Source organism: Lissotriton helveticus, chromosome 10 (genome assembly GCF_964261635.1).
Source record: "Lissotriton helveticus chromosome 10, aLisHel1.1, whole genome shotgun sequence".
NCBI lineage: Eukaryota > Metazoa > Chordata > Amphibia > Caudata > Salamandridae > Lissotriton > Lissotriton helveticus.
Genome location: NC_136071.1, coordinates 301993422 through 302017367, shown reverse-complemented (window position 1 = coordinate 302017367; position 23946 = coordinate 301993422). Strand labels below are relative to the sequence as shown.

The 23946-nt window shown below is 42.5% G+C and overlaps 1 protein-coding gene across 1 annotated transcript in view; it reads left to right on the top strand.

The window, feature by feature from the left end:
- Positions 1 to 23946, top strand: part of LOC144783764 (uncharacterized) — a 108315-nt gene that overhangs the window by 67564 nt on the left and 16805 nt on the right. The window contains exon 2 of the mRNA XM_078662456.1: positions 16994 to 17068. Within this exon, the coding sequence (XP_078518582.1) occupies positions 16994 to 17068 (75 nt within the window). The remainder of the gene's footprint in view (positions 1 to 16993; positions 17069 to 23946) is intronic.

The following is a 23946-nucleotide window of genomic DNA, read 5'->3' as shown; positions in this document are numbered from 1 at the left end:
CCATTGTGTTACCCTTTAGAACCCCACAACCCGGCCTACAGTATTATGGTTTACACTTTACTACCCCAAGTCCCATGACCCCATACAGAATCCTGCTGCTCACAGATGGGTATCATTAAATTAAAATGCCCCAAAACAATGTCCTGCCTTAATGCATGTTGGCTTTATCCACTGGGCATCTTTTACATGTTGATGTCTTATCAGCCTCAGTGAAGTGCAGAGTTTATGGGCCTTCTGTTACTCATAAGCCAGCGTTTAGTGCCTTGCAGTTTATTGAGCCAGAATGTACTGGTGATGGCTTTCTTTCGAACAGCTGATCCCACACCCACGAGTCATTTACTGCTCTTAAAGATATGCAATTGGGATTTACAGTTGTGTCACGTGGTATATACACACTTTGGCCCATCCTTCAAGGTCTCTCGGGTGCATAACAGATGCTGGATGGTTAACCCTGGAGAAAGACAGAGCTTTTAAAAGCAGTGGGCAAACAGCACACCGCCCTGGCCTTTAACACAAAGGGCTGAAATGGCGGGACAAGGAGAACTACTCGTTGCCATTATTTTACACTTACTTTCTTAAAATCAGACGAGGCATACCAAACCTCCCCCGTCTCAAGGAAATCTGCTCGATGGGCTAGAAATTGCCCGGATCCTGATATACACCATAAATGTAGTAGGCTAGGATAACCCTATGAATATCAGTGGCAACTTTATGGTACGTATTAATAACACTGACAGTGTTATATCTCGCAGCACAAACCAGACTGTGTATTGCCGGTCACGCACAGATCTCAGCAGGGGCAGGTGGACATCCATGGATATTTTCGAGGCACCCAATTTGTGGGATTCTCAATAACTTCAATATTATTCAGACCATTAAAACAGGGGAAACATCCTTTACAACGCAACTTTTACCACGCAGTGCCTTTACGATGCAACTTTTACAACGCAAACCATTACAACGCATTGCGCTGGGGGGCGCTCTAGGATAGGGAATACGTTTAATTTACTGTCCTTCACCTTCCCTAGTGTCCACGGGGACTGGAGTTGGAATAGTAAATTAAACTATTCACTATCCAGCACCCCAAAGCGCTATGCGTTGTAAAGGTATGCGATGTAAAAACCGCATTGTAAAGGCATGCGATGTAAAAGTATGCGTTGTAACGTCATACATCCTTAAAACAGCCTTCAATGCGTCTGCACACCCACATTACCTGTATGTGCACAGGGTTGCTGGAAACACCAGTCTTATTGGATGCTTGGCCTCTTTATTTACTCTGGAGAGTAGTATAGTTACAGGCTAGGAGGGTGAAACAAATACCAAAAGAGGTCTTCAAGCTTTGGAGTACACTGCCAGGTGGATAGGGCACTGTAAAGAGCAACCGAGGACAGACTTTCCACTTTCACTCACCTTTTCAAGGTTATTTTGAACAAGGATGGAGGTGCTGAAAGCCAACTTTAAAGTGCTGTTGGACTATATGGGATGGGAAGAAGACATCCCTGATCAAGACGGAGCGTCAACTTCGGGTGAATAGAATACGGGGCCTGATTCGCAAAGATTTTTCACTGTGAACTGTTGTTGTGATGATATAAAAATTTGACAGACAGCGTCACCACATGGTGAACTGTCACTAGAGCTGACACTGTCAATTAGGCACCAGGGCCGTGCACCGGAAACCACCAGCTCAAATTAAGCACTGGTACAAGGTAGCTCTTAAAAACGGCCAGTGAAATCCAAAGACTGGGTGAATGGCCTAGAGTATCTGTTATCTGAAGTTGTTATACCTAGACCAGTGAAGAGTAACAGAATCTGTATCTTCCTACAAACGTGCTGTCACAGCACTGCTCACCGTGAAGGTGCTTTTTATAAAAATCCAGACAATGCATAAGACACGATCCCACACCTTCCTTCGTCCCAAAGTTGAACAGAGTGATAGAAAACGTGTACAATACCCCCAGTATGTCTGGAGAGAGGAGCAACTAGAGAAATACAACTGTATTCCCCACAGAGGCATTCAACTAACTTGCACCAGTGACACATTGAAACCTTTACCACCATCTGTCTGTTGGACAATGTTACAATTGACGTAAGAAGCACCCGTTAGAAGTACTCCCTTCATTCGATCTGCCCTCACCTCCTAGTAGCACTGGTACAGTTTATGTCAATCCTGGTGTTGTCCAGGCCTGTTTAAATGTAATTTTTAGCCCCATTACCGTTTTAGGTCTGGCCTTTGAAGTAGCATTAGTTGTTTTGCCAGACTACTGTTTTTTGCTATTTATTTTTAAATCAAACTATAGTGTAGTTCCTATTATCCCAATAGGCTCTGCGCATTGGAATAATACCTTCAATAGTATAGACCTAGGACGGAGGTTAACTAGGTCTTCTACTGACGATATTAGACTTAAAGTTTTGGGTTTGCCAGCTAGCTCAGAGTTCACTAGAAACTTTCTCGAATAGGCAAGGAGGAGTTGAACCTCCCTGGATAGACAAGAAGGGATTTAGTTTCTGACAACCATAGAACATGACAACTTTGCTCTCCCCTAATCAAGAGTGTATCTCTAGAGTCGTGTGAAAACAAAAGACAACTTATTTTACTCAGTCAGTTCAGTGCATTCTTAGTTTCACCAGATTGTAGAGAAAAGGAAGAGACGGGCGTGTTCAATAAAAGATGTTATTTATTGATCAGTCTCTTTTCTCGTACAAGAGAAATGAATCGATATTATTGCAATACTTATGGTTAAGTAAAGTGCATACAATAAAAGCAGAAGTATAAAATAATACTGTAAAAACATTTATATGGTTTCTAAGCCATATGGTGGTTTAAAATGGATAAAATAGATACATACATATATACATTTGACTAATCGTACTCAACTGGTGCTTCTAACTACGCCTACCCCAGTGTACCTGACCTAAGCCTAATACGTGGGCGGGAGTAGATAAGTAGCAGTTTTAGTTAAGTTTGTTTTGCCAAGTGACTGACTCAAGAATTCTCTGCAAGGGGTTATTCAGTTCTGTACCTGAGATCTAGAATGGTTGAGGGCTGGTATCTCTCGTCTTTGGTCTCGATATTCCAGGCTGCCTGCAAGGGCTGCTTGGAAGCGCCGGATCTGGATTTCTCGGCAGGAGAAAGCAGCGTCTCGTTCTCAGCGCGTCAGGAAGGCGGGGCAGCGCCAGCGGGGTCCGCTCTGTGCTGGGCTCCTCGGCAAGTCTCGCTGCTCCGATCTCGTCACCACCGCGTGTGTTTGCTTAAGGCAATGTCGGTAATATTTATACCTGTAAGGTGCCGAGATTGACGTAAGGATGGACATAGATACGTCAATAAGGATGTCATACGAACTGGTCGTTAGCACATTCTTTACTGAAGTTCTCGGTGAATTCAAAACAATGGCCGCAGGGATTTTCCCAGGTTGTCATAGGTTTGATTTGTTTTGAGAACTCCGTATGCCTTATCAGGGGCTGGAGGAATATTGCTTGCCTAATTAGATGGCAAGCGTTATGACCTAATCAGATAACGCGTTCCTGTGCCGTGGTGTGGCTTAATCAGATAACGGTTTTTGCATCATGGGATGGCTGCTAGTTAATTGTTAACCAGAACAGGGTCAGGAATAGGGGGATCGATACAGAACCTATAGGAATACATCACACCCACTCCACGCTAACTATGTCCATGTTTACAAATCTAGGCATAGTAAATATACAGTGACGTATGTGTATACCGTACCACCCCAAAATATATCCATATGCATTTTGAAATTATGAAATTATGTAATATACGAGAAAAATATAATCATATGCACTATATGCACATAAGCAGTAGAGGAATGCTAATTAATCACGCATATGTATACATCATTATTCATAAGAAATGAAAATAACACATGAAATGGCTCTTAATACAGAAGAAAAAATGCGAGACCATTTCATCACAAAATAAAATATCCATGAACATGCCAGAAGACAGCTAATGACTCTAAAGTTCCTAAAATAGAAAATGTGTTCTCTAAGAATAGTTTCTACTTTAAGCAGAAGATAAGTGTCCCGAAAAACTATAAAAATATTTTGGGGATTGTGAAAAAATCTGCTGTCCGTAGACTGGAGAAAAAATTGTTCATGTTACTTTATCATTAAAGTTGAAGGCCAAATTCAGGGTGATAGGAATGCCGTGTGCTAGCTTGCTCAAAAGTCATTATTTCTGCTCTGGTGAGAACATCATATCATTTAGACTGTCGAAAAAGTTGTCAACAGCTTCCTGTGAAAGTTCCACTAACTCGGAAAAAGTGGTCACCATGCATTCATGAGCATGATTGCCTCCATTGATGTTTTGATCAGCATAGCTGACAGAAGGTCGTACCTGATCGATGCTGCTTTCATCTTGAACCTCACTACCCCTCAATCGTAGTGGTGAAGTTTCCACGAATGCCGTCATCAGGATTGGTAGCCGCTGGGGACAGCACAATGCATGAGCCGTGACCGGACCCAACAAAGTTTCTGCATCCATTGGCGCATCCGATTGTAGCGTCAGACAGGTGTCCAACACGCATTCTTCTCCGCATAGCAAGCACCTTAATACAGGTAAAACACATCTTTGCCACATTGGTCGAAATGAAAGAAACCAAGTCATGGTCAGGTCTCTAAGCCGGGATAGTCCAAGGATCTTAGATATCCGGTCCCGGTATCCAATGGCTAGGATTGTTTCTTCCCTTGTCGCAGGTGTTTTGTCTGTGACTCGATCTGCCATAGCGAAATAACAGGATCAAAAATAGGATTCCTGCCACTAGTCCCAAAAAGGAGAGGAAGTCCACCAAAGATGGAATGGACAAAGTCCGGAAAAATACCCAGAATGGCTTTAAATGGTGTTAAAGCCCCCGAAAACACTGTCTTAAATACATTTGAGACTCCGCTGGTATCAGAAATATTTAAGATTTCGTTCAGGATTTCTGCGAAATGTATGGGGGAAGTAGTTGATAACAATGAATGAATCTCTGCCGTTGTCCTTGCAACTTGGAGATCATACGTTTCTTTTGATGACGTGAGCCTGGTCGGCGTCTGAAGGAGCACTGTTTTCATTCTGCTTAAAGTATCAATTCGAACAGAAGCAATTTTCAAGTTCGGCCATAACCTTGCCTCCCTGTCTGGCATTGCGCTGGGGAGCAATACTTGTTCACAGCACATGACCTTTGCAGTCGTAGTTACGAGATAAGGTACTCCGGGCACCCAACTACAACATCTGCGGTCTACAATTACAATGTAACTCCCGTTCGATAGTCTCCTAAAGAATGGTTCTATTTGTGCTGCAGGTGTGCCTAGCTGGTGGCATGAAAGGTTATTTGAGGACCCTTCACAGGCTCCGTGTAAACTAATTCCATTACACAGAAGTGTACCGCTTAGTGACATCGCACAATTATTGCCACTAAGAAACACTTTCTGGCCTTTATTACTGACACATGCATGTGAATAGGGCAAGTTCCATGTTGACTTAATGTACCCTTTACCCAATTTTTCGTACATGCCAGCCTGTATATATTTTTGGCAGTATTGAAACCTGAAAGTAGATATTGGAATATTAATTATCCCATGTATTATCCATTCACTGACAGGTCGTTCTGACATTGTCACTGGTAATCTCTCGAGTTTCTCAATGCTCAGGATTGTATAATCAGCACCCTTCTGTGCCATACTGATTTGTTTATCAGTAAGGTTAAAGATATTGAATAGTGACGTTGTGTTGATTAAACGCCAAGGCACATAGCCTGAACGCAGATTTTGTAACGTCCAGCCAAGCTGTACAATAGAACGCAATTGGGACTGACCGTGTTGTAACAACAGTAAGTCTTGCGATATTATATCGATTGCTGAAGACACAATGCTGTCCAAAGAGTATATTCTGGAGGATAGAGTCATTAACCCATTGTCCACTACAGAAAGTGATTTTTCCAAATTAATACGGTCAATTTCCCGTATTCTCTCTGATGTTTCAATTTGAGTTATTTTCCAGGCTTCGTTATAAGCTGCATATACAGAGGCTGCTATGAAGCGTTTTTGACGCTGTTTGCGCGGTCCCATAATGAAATCGCGCAAGTCAGCACCATCAGTAAGTAAAGTTAGGTGTTGCTTAATTTCTGTCAGTGTGGATGTTTGTAGCCATTGAAGGCAGAGCTTGCCCACACTGTACGTGGTAATTATCCCTGGGTGTTGTCTTTGGGAATATCTAGGGTCTGGCCTGGTCAATGTGAACCCCTGTATTTTGTTCAGGAATCTGTCTTGACAGTTATTAGTCTCTGTGGGCCAGATCAACCACTGTTTCCAATCAGGACGTGTTCTGTTTTGGCTTAATATATGGTTTACGTCTATCTCCTCATCTATAGCGCTATTACTGTTCATTGTTGGCTTTGGAATAGACGGTTTGTTTAAGTCTTTGATTTTGGCTAGGCCAAGACAGGTAGTTTGTTGAACAGTGTCATTCAAAAATATAATTTGTTCTGGGATCATGCAGGCTCTAAACAATGATTCTATACCTTGTACTTGCCATTCTTTTGTACCCCAAACACTTTTTACTTCAACATTTTTGTCCCAATAATCAAAACCAAATGTACTCATTTGCTCAAAAAATGAGTCTGAATATATCAATTTAGTGTTTGTAAGCATGGTCTTCGTACCTGTCTTATTTGACAATTTGAAATAAAATGTTTCTGCATTACTTGTGTTGAACCCTGAAAAATATGAATATTTGTCATAAAAAGTTCTTGAGCTACCTTTTGGAGGGGTTGCACAGTGTTCCCATTGATTATAATTTAAAACATTTCTAGGTTGTGCAGATTTATGCAGATAATGGTTACCAAAGTGATTATAGCAGAACATCTTATCATAATTAGACGAACCCTGCAAATAATCATGTTTTGTAAATTTAGCAGACATTACTAGGTCAGACATCATATCATTAATACTTTCAAAGTCCCAATCATCGGCAAATGAGCTTGGTTTTACAAAGTCACTCAATGAGATCTTGATTTGATGTGGATACTTCAGGATTTCAACCGGCCCATAGATTTCATAATCAGTTTTGTCCCATGCTACCCCACCGGGTATAGGATTGGCTGTGAAGTTGACTGAAGTAAGTTCTCTTTTCTCGACGTGTGAAGACGTGTGTGGTTTGAGGACCAAGTTGATTTTCTGGCTTGCTGTGTCCATTTTAGCATATTTTCCCTCAATGAAATGTCCCAAACATAGTACCATGATGAGCCAAAGTATGAGGATAAGTGCACCTAAGACCACCCAGAATTCAATCCATGGAGAAATCAGATAGGTTTCTTTCAGTTCTTTAAAAAGTTCCTTATCTTTATCTTTAAAGGTTTTTGTTGATGTCTGTTTCTTTGATTCACTCAGATCTTCAGATGAATCATCGAAGTTGATGAAGTAGCCGGATGCCGTTCTGTCTATTGTTCCAATTGCTTCAGGATTACTGTTTGCTTTATTAGTGTGTTTTGTTGCAGCAGCATAGTCATTTGTTACTTCATTGTAGATTGGTGTGTCTCTGCTAAATGTTTTTATTTGGGTTTTCAGAGGTTTAAGTTCCATAGCATTGTTGCATAGTCCTTGTCGTTGTTCTGTAGGCATTTCAAATGTGAGTAGCCTCTTAGATTGAACCTCTGTGTTTGTAGCAAACCTTGGTGTTCTACTACTTATCGGGAGTCCACTTGGCCTACTGTTTGTTATCGGCCACATGATTGTGGATTTACCAGGTCGATTGATACAACTCTGTTCTCCTTTTTACCAGCAAGGGGCGGTAGTACTACTGATCTTGTCCCGTTGACAGACAAGACAGGAACTGCTTTTCTGTAAGAAGGCCCAAATTCCTTCTTTAGCGCGATCTTTTCTCTGACTAGATCCCCGACTTTTGGAATCCAGACAGGCCTTGCTGGGACAGGTGGTTTTTCTTCAGTGGTCGTTGGCTGTTGTTTCAACTTTATGTTGCTCAGGTCTTTCCTTGTTTCATTTAAGTCCTGTAAAATAGCCAAACGATCTTTGATATCAAAGCTTTTTTCTTTAACGACTGAAGTCTGACTGTCAAGATCTAAGACCATCATTCTAGTCCCAAACAATAATTCGTACGGACTGAATCCCCTCAGAGAATTTCTTGGCAGGTTGTTTAGACTACGTTGGACACTTATTAGATGTTTGACCCACCCAGCTCCCGAACCTAATACCTTCGCTGTTATAGATTGCTTTATGTCACGGTTTTTTCTTTCTACAATTCCGTTTCCCTCAGGATGAAATGGACAAGAATACCGCAATGCAATGCCCATGCTGGTCATGGCCTCCTTATAAGCTCTAGAGCTAAAAGCAGGGCCCTGGTCAGAATGCAGCATGCCAATTGCGTATGTGCCGATAAAGACTCGCAAATCTTTTATAACAGTTCTGGCGTCAGCCGATCGCTGGGGCCACATCCATATGAATCTCGTGCATGAATCCACTGCAACCAAGATATATTTATAGTTACCATCCCTTTGTAAGGGACCACAGTGGTCCAGGTAAACACAGGCTAATGGTTTATCCGAGATTAGGAGGGGCGTCTGCGCTGGTCGTCTCACTGTTGATACTTTCATTTTTTGACATATTTCACATTCTAGAACATAGTTCCGTGTTTGTCTTCTCATTTGTGGCCACCAGTATCTCTGTTTTAATAACGATACTGTGGCTGAGACGCCAGCATGTACAGAAGCAAGCCCTTCGTGTGCCGCTATGATGAGTCCTAACCTATGTTCCATGTTTGGAATTGCCCTATCCCCCACTCCAGGGATTCGAGCAAACGGAACATTGTTTGCATCAGTTATGTATGAGTACTTCACTGGAAAGCCTTTCGGGAGTGTTTCTATCGAATCTTTTTCTGTAGCGCTGACAGCTTGTAATATATCGCTGTCTATTTTTGTTTTTGACCGTGTGATGGCAGCTACGGAAGCCGTTTGCACAGCTGCCTTCGCGGCTTCATCAGCCAATGAATTCCCTGCAACGTGAACGCCATCACGTTGATGACTCAGTGTATGTATCACGTGAGTCTTTGGTAGTTCTTTTTGTAAAAGAACTACTTGTTCCCAGAGCATTTTATGCTTGATTGTGCCTCCTTTTGCATCCTTAAAACCATTCTGAAGCCAGATCTGCAAGTATTCATTGTAAGACTGAACGCAATAATACGAATCGCACACTATGAGTGCGGGGAATTCTCGATCGGTATTTTCAAGCGCCATCTTGAATGCCAGTAGTTCAGCTCGCTGAGCTGTACAATCTCCTAGAGATTGTGTTTTAGTGACCGCTGGTTTAAATTTCCCTTCGTGCCAGCGACCTTTAACAATCGCGCACGCAGCACTGTAAGCTTGTTTACCCCCCACTGCGGGTTGTGCTGATCCGTCTGTATATATTATACAGCCGTAATGTTCTAGAGGCAGAATTTCGGTCGGCGGAGGACATTCGAATTCATATTGGAGAAATTCTTGTGTTTTTAAGGTGGGATCAAATTCGTATACCACGTCTGTTGCAGCAAGAGAATTAGCCCACTGTATCCACCTTGGATGGAGTGCTTTAGCATTTGGGATGCTTGCCTTTGTTACCGCCTCCAGGGCTGGTATCGGTGTCACGATGATTATTCGTTTACCTTGTGCTAGGGCCCGTTCCTTTGCTACAGCAGTCTGTACCGCGGTCAGAATTTTTTCCGTTGGACTAAATTTCATTTCGGCTTTTGTGTACAAGTGTGATTTATATGCAATTGGTACCTTTTCTCCCTCATTAGAGGTCAGGTATGTGAATCCGCATCTTCCTGGGATGACTCGAATCACAAGATTGCGTGTGTTGTCACGTGTTTCTAATTTTGTTTTAATTAACATGTCTGTTTGTAACGATCTCAAAATTTCTGTGTGTATTTGAGTCCAATTGATTCTTTTAAAATCTGGTTTTATTAGATCATAAAGGGGTTTTACCCTTTCTGCGTAATTTGCAATGTATGTTCTTCCGAAATTTAGGAAGCCTAGAATTGATTGTAGGTTTTTTAGTGTTCTAGGTGCTTGGAGTACCGCACATTTCTCTAGGAAATTGTCAGCCAGGCTTTTGCCTTCACTTGATAATTCATATCCTAAAAACAGGACTGTTAGATGGGCAATTCTAGACTTTTTAAAGTTGAATTTGTAACCCTCTGATGCGAACCCAAGTATTATGGTGTTCACTCTCTTCAAGTGAGTATCCAAGTCATCATCTGTTAGGTAAATGTCGTCGACATAGGATAATGCCTCGTCATCATATGTTTGTAGTAATTCTGTTACTCTCGCTGAGAATAATCCTGGGCTGTTCTTGTGCCCCTGGGGTAAAAGGCAGAAACTTTTTTGCGAGCCATTTACCGAGAACGCAGTCAAATATCTGCTCTCTGGTGCTATATTTTGACAAAAGAATCCATTAGAGATGTCTAATGTTGTTTTGTATTTTTTGCGCACTATGTTATTCATTAGTGCAGCACTATGCGAGTTTTGCACTGCAAAAGTTTTGCAACATGAGTTAAGGTGTCTGTAATCCAAAACTAGACGATATGAGTTGTCTGGTTTGGAGACAGGAAACAAAGGGTTGTTCATTTGTGAGGTGCAAGTTTCAATCACCCCCTGGTATTCAAGTTGATCTAGGATCTCTTTTACCTGTTTTTTAGCTTCTTGCTTAATTGGGTACTGCCTTTGTGCAGTAGGTTGTGATTTTAACTGGATTTTATGAGGAGGAGAGTCCTTATCCCATCCTACATGATTTTTATATAAAGCAGGAGCTAGAGCTACTGCCCACTTTCTTGCAAGTGTATATTTTTTCTGAATTGGAATGTGATTTGAGAAGGCAGGCATAATTATTTCTTCGCCATGAGGGCACTCCCTGACAAACTCGGGTGGCCAGTCTCGTTCAGCTAGAAGGATGTCATAGCCCTGTGAGAGATTATCCCAAAATAGACCCCTTATTTTTCTAGTCTTATCCCCCTCTATACGTAATGTTATTTCATATATTTTGTGAGGTTTGCTAACTCTGGTATCGGCAGTTTCCACCTGAATGTATTCATTCGTGTCCACTGTCTCCAGATGATTCATAAGGACTTTGCGAGCTATGCTCACTTCTGCTGCGCTGTCTAGCATTGTCTGAGCCCATTCTCAGTTTTTCAGTTGTGTCCTCAGTATTCTCGGCATTATTGATTACTTTAATGCTGGCTACCTTCTTTTTTGGAAATTGTAATTTTTTATTTGGATGAGCAGGTTCCTTGTCTTTGGACTTGACTTGCTCTTCCCTGTGTTCTGATCGTCCTCTTCTTTCCGATTTCTGCGAGGAAGTCTGAAAAGATTGAGAGGGACGTGTATCATTATCTTGATATCTATCAGGTTTCTTTATATTATCCCTATTTCTAAGGTTGTATTTTTTCACAGAGGGCTCCCTGTGGGGAGACTTGCGTCCTTGGTCAGGAGATCTTTCTCTCCTTCGAGGAGACCTTCCTCTGGTCTGGAATCTTTTTTCTTTAGGATAGGATTGTTTATTTCCTTCCCAGCTCTTTTTTTGTGTTGTTAAATTATTTTTAATAAATATTTTCTCAGGACTTTCAATCAGTTGTGGTTTCACCGGTATTCCACCCAGACTATCTCTTCCTAGTTCTTCATAGGATTTTTCTATGATTCTGGCAATTTCAGCTGGTTGGTCTGCTATATCTGTTTCTTTTAACCTTTGGCGGATCGCCACGTTTGCAGCTTCTCCCTTTATGTTGGCTAATAATATAGCCGAGACCTGCTTGAAGTCTTTCAGTAATTTCATACCAAGAGTTAAAGCGGGTTCTGGACCATATTCATCTTGAATTTGTTTTAGCACATCTGGTATTACTGACATGGATGGTACACCATGTGTTTTTGTGTAAATGGAAGCAAAGACTGTACCCCAAGTGTCACAGTCCTCCACGTGTGGTGCGATTCCCATTGGAAGACAGATGGTCAGAATCCTGTGTTTCTCAAGAGGAGTGGTGTCTGGAAACACCGCCTCTATTTGAGTGATTTTTTGTGCTAGCCAGAAAGGTATTTGTTCCCGTTTTGCAGGTACTTTACCTAGACAGGACTGTATGTTCTGTGGTGTAATTTTATTTGTGTTCCCCTGATGAGGGGTCAGCTGTGGAATTTTGATTGCCGGTTGGATTGTTGAAGTCCGCATTACATATTGGACTAATTGTCTATGTACTTTTATTAATTGTTTTAGTTGTACTAAAAGAGCTGCTGCAGACATCCCGTCGATGTCTGGATGTGGTGTGTATCCGGCTAGGACCGGCCACGTTGCTCCTGGTCTACCTAGTGGACCGAGTCTGGTGATGTGATTATTATGTTTTAGGGCGCCATTAAACAAGAGCAGGTGCTCTTGGAATTTAAGTGGTACTTCCACCTCCTCGAAAGGAATGTACTCTTCAGGAGGTTCCTCTGTTTTGTAATAGAGGAAGACCTTTGTTACAGCATTAGCTGCTGGAAAGTTTATCCATGAATAGAATACCTCTGTCTGCCGATATTCGTGTGCCTCAATTACGAATATGACTGTGCCACCTCTAGGTGTCAGTCCATTTTCTATAAGTTTTAAAGTTACAGATTTCCTTTTGTTGACCGGGATGAGTATTATATCCGGGTCTGCTACTTGCATAGTATTATCAGCTGCTTCTAGTTCAGCTGCTATTCTAGCTGTCTCTCTTTCTTCTTCACTGTCTACCATTTTACCGACAGGAAGGTTATTCCGTTTGTTTGCAGATCAGGTTTCTTATGGAAACAAAGATTAGATGCACAATATTTTGGAACAGTGTATCCTTCAACGTTGACTAAACCAAGAACCATACATAGGAGTCTCCTCCTGCGAGGTTTGGCGGATATGACCTTTCACCCACTCCAGACGTCTTTGGAGTATTATGGGAAAAAAAGGGTTCTGTGTGAAAAAGCACGACTGAGTTACTCTAATGTCTTGCGTTAGTTTTATCGCCTTTCCAAACGTTTGGGCGCCATGTAGTGTAGTTCCTATTATCCCAATAGGCTCTGCGCATTGGAATAATACCTTCAATAGTATAGACCTAGGACGGAGGTTAACTAGGTCTTCTACTGACGATATTAGACTTAAAGTTTTGAGTTTGCCAGCTAGCTCAGAGTTCACTAGAAACTTTCTCGAATAGGCAAGGAGGAGTTGAACCTCCCTGGATAGACAAGAAGGGATTTAGTTTCTGACAACCATAGAACATGACAACTTTGCTCTCCCTTAATCAAGAGTGTATCTCTAGAGTCGTGTGAAAACAAAAGACAACTTATTTTACTCAGTCAGTTCAGTGCATTCTTAGTTTCACCAGATTGTAGAGAAAAGGAAGAGACGGGCGTGTTCAATAAAAGATGTTATTTATTGATCAGTCTCTTTTCTCGTACAAGAGAAATGAATCGATATTATTGCAATACTTATGGTTAAGTAAAGTGCATACAATAAAAGCAGAAGTATAAAATAATACTGTAAAAACATTTATATGGTTTCTAAGCCATATGGTGGTTTAAAATGGATAAAATAGATACATACATATATACATTTGACTAATCGTACTCAACTGGTGCTTCTAACTACGCCTACCCCAGTGTACCTGACCTAAGCCTAATACGTGGGCGGGAGTAGATAAGTAGCAGTTTTAGTTAAGTTTGTTTTGCCAAGTGACTGACTCAAGAATTCTCTGCAAGGGGTTATTCAGTTCTGTACCTGAGATCTAGAATGGTTGAGGGCTGGTATCTCTCGTCTTTGGTCTCGATATTCCAGGCTGCCTGCAAGGGCTGCTTGGAAGCGCCGGAGCTGGATTTCTCGGCAGGAGAAAGCAGCGTCTCGTTCTCAGCGCGTCAGGAAGGCGGGGCAGCGCCAGCGGGGTCCGCTCTGTGCTGGGCTCCTCGGCAAGTCTCGCTGCTCCGATCTCGTCACCACCGCGTGTGTTTGCTTAAGGCAATGTCGGTAATATTTATACCTGTAAGGTGCCGAGATTGACGTAAGGATGGACATAGATACGTCAATAAGGATGTCATACGAACTGGTCGTTAGCACATTCTTTACTGAAGTTCTCGGTGAAATCAAAACAATGGCCGCAGGGATTTTCCCAGGTTGTCATAGGTTTGATTTGTTTTGAGAACTCCGTATGCCTTATCAGGGGCTGGAGGAATATTGCTTGCCTAATTAGATGGCAAGCGTTATGACCTAATCAGATAACGCGTTCCTGTGCCGTGGTGTGGCTTAATCAGATAACGGTTTTTGCATCATGGGATGGCTGCTAGTTAATTGTTAACAAGAACAGGGTCAGGAATAGGGGGATCGATACAGAACCTATAGGAATACATCACAAAACATAATACACATACATTTTGCCTCCACCCATTGGACCACACAGCTTGGGACAATGCATCAGCTCACTTTTTCCATTGGCTCCCTTCACTTTGAGTGATTGCACAAATACTGTGTACGTCGTGCACATCCGCATAAACATAGTTCCTTTATCTTCGGTAATTTAATTTCTGCCTTCTTTTTGAAGACATTGTTATAAAGTTTTTAAGTAATATTGTAATGTAGGGGCTGTCTGTAATTTAAGTGTTTAGTCAGGTGGTGATTTACTGTTGTCTAGTTCACAATTAATAAAGTGCAATCAAACTGCTTGTTATTTAAAAACATCACTTGTGTCATTGTCCACTGTAAACTGTGGCTGTTCATTGGTCAATAAGCTTAGTAGTCCCTCTTTAGTACCACCTTGTCTCATTTTGTAACCTCCCATGGCGACACCCCATGTTACATGTGTTGGTACTCGGTAGGCTTTAATTACAGCCTGCGAGCACTAATTTCTCAAATAGCTTTTTGGATACACTCTCTCCTAATGCTTTTTAAAAAAAATTAATAACACAGGCGCCGAACGCATTTGCCATGCAATAGGTGTCGCATTTGCTAGAGCTTAAGCTATTACCATTGTAAATGACAGTCTTTTATGTATCTGTTTTAAAAACAACACATAAATAAAAGGCATTGTCATTTACAATGCCAGTAGCACAAACTCTCGTAAATGCGAGACCTATTGCATTGCAAATGCTTGTTTTAACTAAGCACTTACCAGCCTGTCACTGCTGAGATGGAACAATGGGTGCAAACCAACCCAAGGTTAGGCATCCCCACCAGCAAATGCCCTAATACCAGTTCAGGACAGGAGACAGGTTATCTCGGACGGTGGCACAGATTCACTAGCAACAGGCAGCATAGAGTCAGCCCTGGTAGGGCAGAATGAGTGATGCGTGTCATCACATCGAAGACACCACAGAGGCAGGTTAAGTAAGATCTTTTGCCTCACCACATAACAGTGCTTCTTGCCTTGACCAAAGTCCATCGGTGGCCTCTACCACAAACAAACCAAACTAGAATTTAAGACATAGCATAGAAGCACGCGTTAGAGAAACCACACCATCCTGCCTCCATTACAGAAACCACACCATCCTCCCTCCATTCCACACAATGCCAACTCTTCTCAATCGCCTTTGTAGAGAAATCAGACTCCTCACAAGTCTCTCCAAGTCTGAATCTCTCCCACCAACTCATCTTATGTTATGCTCTGACACATCTACAAGAAGGAATGCCAGTGATTCGCAGTCACTATAACCAATTTATTTATTTATTTATTTATTTATTCAAAGTTTTATATAGCTCGAACAAGATCCTTACAGATATCAGAGCGCTTCACAGAGACAGGGGTAGGGGCAGCAGGAATGAACAGAGATAATGGGAGCAATATAATAGTCACTAACATAGTAGGATAATAATAACATACAGAAAACATATCAATATACAATCAGGTAAACAAGTAATATAAGACGGTACAAGTCATTGATCCCACTACAGAAGGGTTCAGGTAAACCTTGGATGTGTGGATGGCTTATACCAATTTCTTAGGATAGAGAGAACACTGGGTGGGGGCATCGGGAGCCAATCAGATGCTGAGTTGCTCAAGTCACCTTCATTCATTCCAGCCATTCATGAAGCATCTTACAAATGTGTATCCAATTCACTTATACTTCATCTCAACTGCAGATAACATCAGACTCCTGACTCTTGCATAAAAGCACATTGATAATCTACATTTGTAACCACCATGTGTTTCTTACAGAATTTGCACAAAACCCACAGTTTTAACTGATAGTAACCTTTGATAGTGTGATGTCATAACCCTGCCCGCAAAGGAAAAGGCAGTAACATCTAACGCCTTGGCATCTCATAACATAATCGCTAGATAAAATAATAATGGAAAGAACTACCACTTCTCCCTAATCAGCCATCTGAATGACTGGCCTCTGACAGCAAGTGGCCGTTCTGACAAATTGGTCCAGTACGCAAGAAATTATGCTGGGGCGGGTTTGGGGGTTTCATAGCATGTTGCCACTTCACATAGGGCATAAAGAGTCCTTGCAACAGCCTTGGATAGCAGGTTTCTTAAAAAATTATTTTTGCAATTTCTTGTGGTGTTGTACCACAATATCGCAGTCACAATATCAACTTACGAATATATAGTGGGGCTTTTTTACAAGCCCCATGCACCACTTTTGCGTCTTTTTCACCAAGGGAAAAATGACGTACGGGTGGTGCAAGGGGCTTGTAAGTAAGCCCCAGTGACTATAGTATCAGCTCCCCAAATATCATCACGGTGGAGTGACTAATAGTAAGTATATACTTTGCGAATATTTGAATAGTCAATGTTATGGTCAGAGTGTATCTGTCGTAAGATATTTCAACATTGAAATTGTGGCATACTACCATTTTGGTAATTTGTGGGGATGGTGGCCCAGGTCCCTTTTGAAAACATGACATTGGATGCACCTTTGACCAGTTACCCGAAAGCTATGTACATTTATGCTACACATATGACCACCCAGCGGTACGATCAACACAAAGTAAAATGTTGTCCTTCTTCTCTCTCTTGCAGACTGAGAAAAACTGCTCAACGTTGATCTCCGGGGACACTGCCAACAGCACTGTGATCCACTGTAACCCTACTAAGGTCAGTGCACTGTTTATAGTGCCGATATAGGCAACCCTCCCCACGCAATATGAACATAGCATGCACTGTATTAAAAAAATCACACAAAAACAGGTTTGTTAGAAAACAGTTTGCAGCAGGTTTATTTCATCCAAGGAGTATGCCAACGTGATGGGTTAACTTACCACTAACTTTTGTTTCTAGCTCACCCAGATCAAAAGATACCAAAAGTGCGGTGACACAGTGGAAGACCCTTCCACTAAGGTTGCGTGGTCACCTTTCTTTTGATTATTTCTGCGTTTTGGTGTCAGTGTGGTACTAATGAGGTAAAACCTTTGTCCACATAGTGTTAAGATATGTAAAACTTCCAAGAGGCAATATGTTATTAATACATTAGTATGCCTCAGGCATGTATTGCACTTGGTTTGCTTTTCAGAGGGACTAGTATCTCAAAAGAAGCACCCAAATAATATATAGGCCAGTCCCACTGTAGATAACGTTAAAAGTATATAGTCGCTGGTCAGGCAACATGTGCGCACATGACAGCAAGAAGGGCCTGCCGTCCCAGTAAGCTGATTTCTTCCTTCTTATTAGCCTTATTAGGTCGTGAGAAAGCGTAGGAGTGTCATGTCAAATGTCACTTCACGTCACTTCCCCCAGAGATGGAGGGGGTGAGGGCAAACACCTGTTCACCAACTCTGTGAAGATGTAAAAGAAGTATAATACTAGTACTAGATGAGGGAGAAAAGTGACATACCAGTGCGTGTTTTAGGGTTGAGCCTGCGATAACATTTGCTAGCGCATGCGTATCGATTGTGAGACACTGTTGTTAACAAAAATGGTCTTGAAGCCTGCCTGTTGCTTACAATTTATTGACAGGCACGGCATTCTTCTTTACATTCTCTTAACTAGTCACTGCAGGCCTAGCATCATTTCTGTTCCTTTGTGTGGAGCAGGGAACAAGCACTGATTCAGTGCCCGTCCTCTGCTCCCGACATGCGATTGTGGTATTGGTTTTTTTTTTTACTTCTAGTGTCCCGCTAACAGAAGCCAAGTGACTGGCAAAAACATGCCCAGCAGGACAAACCAAATTGCAAAGTTTTATTTTCTATGGTTAACTTTCTTTTATTTTTCCAATTCTTCTTTTCTCACTTCGCACTCATGTTTTGTTTTGTTTTTACTCATGGGCGCTGTTCTCAAAATATGATGAATTTCTTGTACTTTATATTGCAAAGCAACATTGTTTCTTTCTTCTGTGTAATTTTCAAAATTATGCAGTGCAGGACACTCCAATATACCCCGCTCTAATCCAATCCACCTCACTCCAATCCACCCCACATCACTCCAATCCACCCCACATCACTCCAAACCAATCCACTCACTCCAATCCACCCCACTCAATCCAATCCATCTGAAACCAATCCAGTCTACCGCACTCACCCCAATCCACTTCAATCCTCCCAACCCACCTGTAGGAAGGTAGGATCCTTCTAACATTGTTATCTACACTTTTTGTTTGGCGTCAGTGTGGTTTTGACCTAATCTGCTGAGATCCTGCTAATCAGGACCCCACCAACTATGCTTTTTCCCCTAAAGTGATGCTGGTAAGTACTTTTGTACCTCCACAATTGGGAACTGGTGTACTCTTGTAAGTCCTTAGTATATGGTACTAAGGTACCCAGGGCAAAGGTACACCAGGAGTCTCCCATGGGCTGCAGCGTGTATTATGTCACCTATGCGAGTCCACTGAAACTGTGACTACAGGCCTGCTATTGCAGCCCGTGTGAGTTTGTGTTTGCACCTCTCTCAACAGAGATAAGTTTCCCTATATCTGAGGTCACTGCACTTTAAACCTATAAGTCATCCCTATGGCAGTCTCCTCCGTCCTGAGGGCAGGGTGCTTCGTTATAAGTGTGAGAGTATCCCGACATGAGCAGAACACCCCCTACAAACTCCAGAGTCGATTCTCCAGGCTTTGTAAATGCAGTCAGTTATTTTAATACATATGGTGGGCATCAGTCATTACGAGGTGTCTTATTATATAGTGGTTGCACCGATCCCAGTTATGTTTGGTATCAAACATCTTGGAGTCATACCCCAACACCGATTCCAGTGTTGGAAGTATGATCCCATCTACTGGGGGCTCCATAGGGTACCCCTGTACTCTGGGTAACAGTCTTTCAGGGTCTGCTGACGACCAAAGACACAATTCTGCCCTCCTGCTGCTGAGCCAAGCTCGAGCTGGGAAAGTACAACAATAGTTTTCCTGTCACAGGGAGGTGTGACCACCTCCCAGACAGGACCTAGTGTATTGGGCTGGGGTGGGGGCGCTTGCCAGCGCCACAAGACTGCTTTGAAGGGCACATTTGGTGCCCTCCTTGCACACTCCAGTTTGAGCCAGTTCAGAGAGCCCTTGGATCCCGCTCTGGTGCAAAACTGGACAAAGGACATGGGAGTATCCCCCTCTGTCCAGCCTCTTCTCCGGGAGGGATCCCTGAGTTGTTCCAACCCTTTCCTTAGGGTACTTAAGGGCTTACCTGTGGGTGGGTCCTCAGATTCTTCATGGGACAAAACTCAAACTTGAAACTACGTCACTTTTTCATCCGTCTTGACACTTGGACTTCATTGGACTTTGACTGGAACTGAGACTGCACCAAGTAAGACTCCTGCTTCTCATGGTCTCCCTGTTCCTCAAGTCTTCTTTGTCGTCTAAGTCTGTGCACGACCGTCTAGAATGCTTCCCGCAACAGCCAAGCACATGCACGGAGAGCACACACGCGAGCAGGGCAAGGACGCAACCTACCAAGCACTACAGTGAGGCCAGCATGAGTTTAGAAAAGTGCAAATAACAATGTAAAAGCAAAATAGCATGCAAAATTGAAGAAAACAAAAGTTACACTCACATCGCTTTCACCGTACGTTGTGTTCTGACACCCGTCTAGGGAGAGGAAAAAAACAGGCATGGGAGTGGGTGCGAGGGGTTTATATAAGAAAAAGTAAAAACTGACTAGAGTTTAAAAGGCCTGTCCGGAGGCGGGATTGCCTTATAGTATGCGCACAACGTGACATTCACCCATCACCATTTCCGCCATTTTTCTACCTCGCTATGCCCAATAACGCTGAGATATATAGAAATGGGGGGGGTTTACCTAGACCTCTATTAAGAATTACACAATGAATGTTAACTTGGGATAAACCAAAATTTATTAGTCTATCCTGACATTGAATTCTGTCAGTTTCTTTCAATTTGATTTTTTGATTATTTTGTACAGACAAACCAAAGAACGTCATCAACTTCATGTATTGCCATATAGTGACACATTGCACACATTGGAAAACAAATCATAAATATTTACAGTGGAATAAACACATTAGTGAACAAATAACAATAACAGTGTGCTCACAGTTTTGATAAAACATGGAATTGTTACTCAGTATTACAATCTCAATGATGGATATCAAACCATCAAATTGGAGAAAAAATCTTTAGAGAATGTATCAACCCAGTACAAAGTCAATCCGCTTATATACAAATCAGGGAAATGTAAACTACTCAGTGTACATAGATCGCTGGCATTTAATGTCGTTGAAAAAGAAAAATGCCGACTCGTTTCGAGTCCCGTTGTATAACTCAAAGGACTCTCATCAGGGCAGTGTGAGTCTGGTCCATGAGAACTATTTACAAAACAAAAAGAACAAGGGGGATTTTTAGCTGTAGGGTCCTCAATCCATTACTTATTTACAATGATTGCATCATAGTGCAGCATACCTGGTATTTTCATATCCCAAGGCTGCACTTGTTGTGAACTGTGGTCTCTGCCGTGGGTGCTAGCTGAAATAGAGTGGGGCATTTTTTTTAGAAAATTGTACTGCTAGATGCTACTTGATGGAGCGGGGTGGGGAGGGGAATGAAACGCATTGTTTTACCTTTTGCGGTTTCACTTGGGCGGCGTTACTGCCTTCGTGCCAAAAATACTCTCTTCGTGGGGATCACATTTCTGCAAAAATATATGGACATATGTTGTGGATCTTAAACATTTTAGTGTCAATTGTAAGTTTATAATCAGTGGCAAACTTACTTTAAGGACGACCCAACCGGAGCGGAATTAGCTACCGCTGCTTTATGTTAAATGAATTTAGTTCTGTAAAGACATAAAGGCGGTACGAGAGCGTGTGTAAATCACTTCGCTGTTGTCACTTGCACAAAGGTTGCCTGAATCTTTCTTAACTACATTCGAGCCTACCTTCGTTTTGCACTGTTGAAAACGTGTCTCTTTGGCACACAGACGCGGAATCAATCTGCTCGCGGGAGTCGCGTTCGTCTCTCTGAGTTTGAAACCAGGTCATGTGATGTTCATGTGACCTGTTGGGGCGTGTGGGGCCAGGAGAACTGAATAGTGTCTTATGGGAATGGTAGTTGTGCAAAACTTATGTATTTTATGTGATTCTCACGCTCTATTTATTTCGCTAAGGCAATTGAGCCCTTTATTTACACTATCGAATTTCATGATCAGATAAGCTTCTTTTTGAAGTAAGGCTGTTTCGACATTAGTGTGGTGTTTTGGGTCAATCCAAAACAATGTAGTCCATCTGAAATCATTTTCACTATGATTATTGTTCACGAAATGTTCCACCATTGGAGCAGACAATACTTTTTTCTTTATCCGTGAACGGTGTTGCGTGATCCTTGCATTGACAGCCTGAGTTGTCTTCCCAATATACACTCTATTGCACGTACACACCACAGCGTAGACCACGTTCCTAGTTCTACAATTTGTGAATACATCATGTTTCCATGTCACACCATCATGGGAAAAAACATTTCCTTCCAATGTCGCTGCACATGAGACACAATTGCCACATTTGTGATGCCCACAAATCGGTTTTAAATTCCACTGTGCTATAAGATCACTTTTCTGCTTTGGAATGGAGCTGTCAGCTTTTATCAGATGTTGTCCTATGCTTGTGTTTTCCGCATGGCGAAAATTGGTTTTTGAAGTGGAGGTTCCAACGTTTCGAGTAAATGCCAATTGTTAAGAATGATGCGCTTGAATTGGTTCGTGTGCTGACCGAAGGTCGACACGCAAACCAATTTGTCAAGCTCCTCTTTCTTTTTCACTTGTAGTAGAGTCTCCCTAGGGATGAATCTTGCTCTTTTTTTGGAGTGAGAAAGCAATTTTTTTGGATAACCCCTTTTCGCCATTTCTCCGCAGAATGACGAAGCATGCGTCTCAAAATCCGACGTATTTGTGCAATTACGCCTTATCCTTAGCAGTTGGCCGTAGGGCAAATTCTCTTTTAAGCATTGTGGATGTGAGCTTTTATAATGCAGAATAGTGTTTGTGTCTGTATCTTTTTTGTGAATTGTTGTAGAAAGCGTTCCATCGCCGATGCCTACTGTGACGTCTAGAAAAGTCATTTTTTGTTGGCTGGAGTTCAATGTGAATTTTATGTCGTTGTGCCGAGAGTTTAACCATGCATGGAACTGGTCTAACTCGGTCTGGCTCCCCTGCCACAGGAGCCAGACGTCGTCGATGTATCGTAACCATTGATTTATATTGTCAGAAAATGGGTTGTTATTGTATATGAATCGTTGTTCATACTGGTCCATGTAAAGCACTGCCAGCTCCGGCGCATAGGGACAACCCAGTGGGCCCAACCCCTTGTCTTTCTCAATAACTCTGAGAGTCAGAGCATGTTGTCCAGAGTGTAGCCTTTTATTCTCATCAAACCAGGTAATTCATCACAGATCAATAAGAGAAAACCATTCTATTTGGATATATACAATTATTCACAGCATCATGCTATAGCCGCATCAGCCTGTCAAAGGCATACAGTAAATAGGCACGACATTACTTCAACTTCAGTTTTGGTCGTACACTTTAGCGGCAACAACATGTCAATGGCAGTAAGAACATTAGGCACAACATTTCACCTGCACTTGAGCTTGGCCTTACAATGGACTTGACCGACTCATCCCGCCAAGCTCTCCACTCATCTGCGCACATTGCCGGCAGCAAACAGTTGTATTACTTCAAATCCAGGGCACCACATAACGCACCAGCCCGCTGGGGTGCCTGAACACAGGTAGCCTCCCCAAGGTTCTACTCAGTCCAAACGTTGCGGGTTAGGAAAGTAAAGTCCAGGACCACCGGCAGTCCTCCTTTTCTGCCTACCCTCTGCACAAATTGCACCAGCAGGCCCCAATGCGCCACAGCAAACAGTTGCATTACTTCAAATCCAGGGCACTGCATAATGCACTGGCCCATCGGGGTGCCTGAACACAGGCAGCCTCCCCAAGGTCCTACTCAGTCCATGCGTTGCGGGTTAGGAAAGTAAAGTCCAGGACCACCGGCAGGTCAGTCCTCCTTTTCCGCCTATCCTCTGCACACATGGATCCTACACCCTCCTGGGGTCCATCCAGTCGCTGAACTTCCCTTATTGTGCATCCCCCTTTGTTGTTAACTGTCAGTGCTCCACCACAGGGTGAGAAGCTACCCGGTGTATGCACCCTCCCCCCCTCTGCACTGACAGTGCTCCCTAATTGCCACCAGTATAATGTGGTTACAAGGCTTATGCGGAACTGGTCCCTTACATCTACTAGAGCACGTTGTGCCCATTTGTACCTGTTGCGGCACCCGCCAGGATTTCTATAATGAAATGGTTCAGCTCTACCAATGTTATTATTGCCTGAACAGGGACACCCTCAGCCCATACTATTTGCAGTATCACTCCTGACCACATGTGTGAACCAGGCCTCCTGCAATAGATGCTTTCCTAATGAGATTAGCTCCTTCCGACCATCTTCAATGACTAAGGGACACAATGGGGAACGGTGTTTGATTGTATAGCTTGTTTAAGCCAACCCAACGTAACCTGGAATGTTATAGACTTTAACC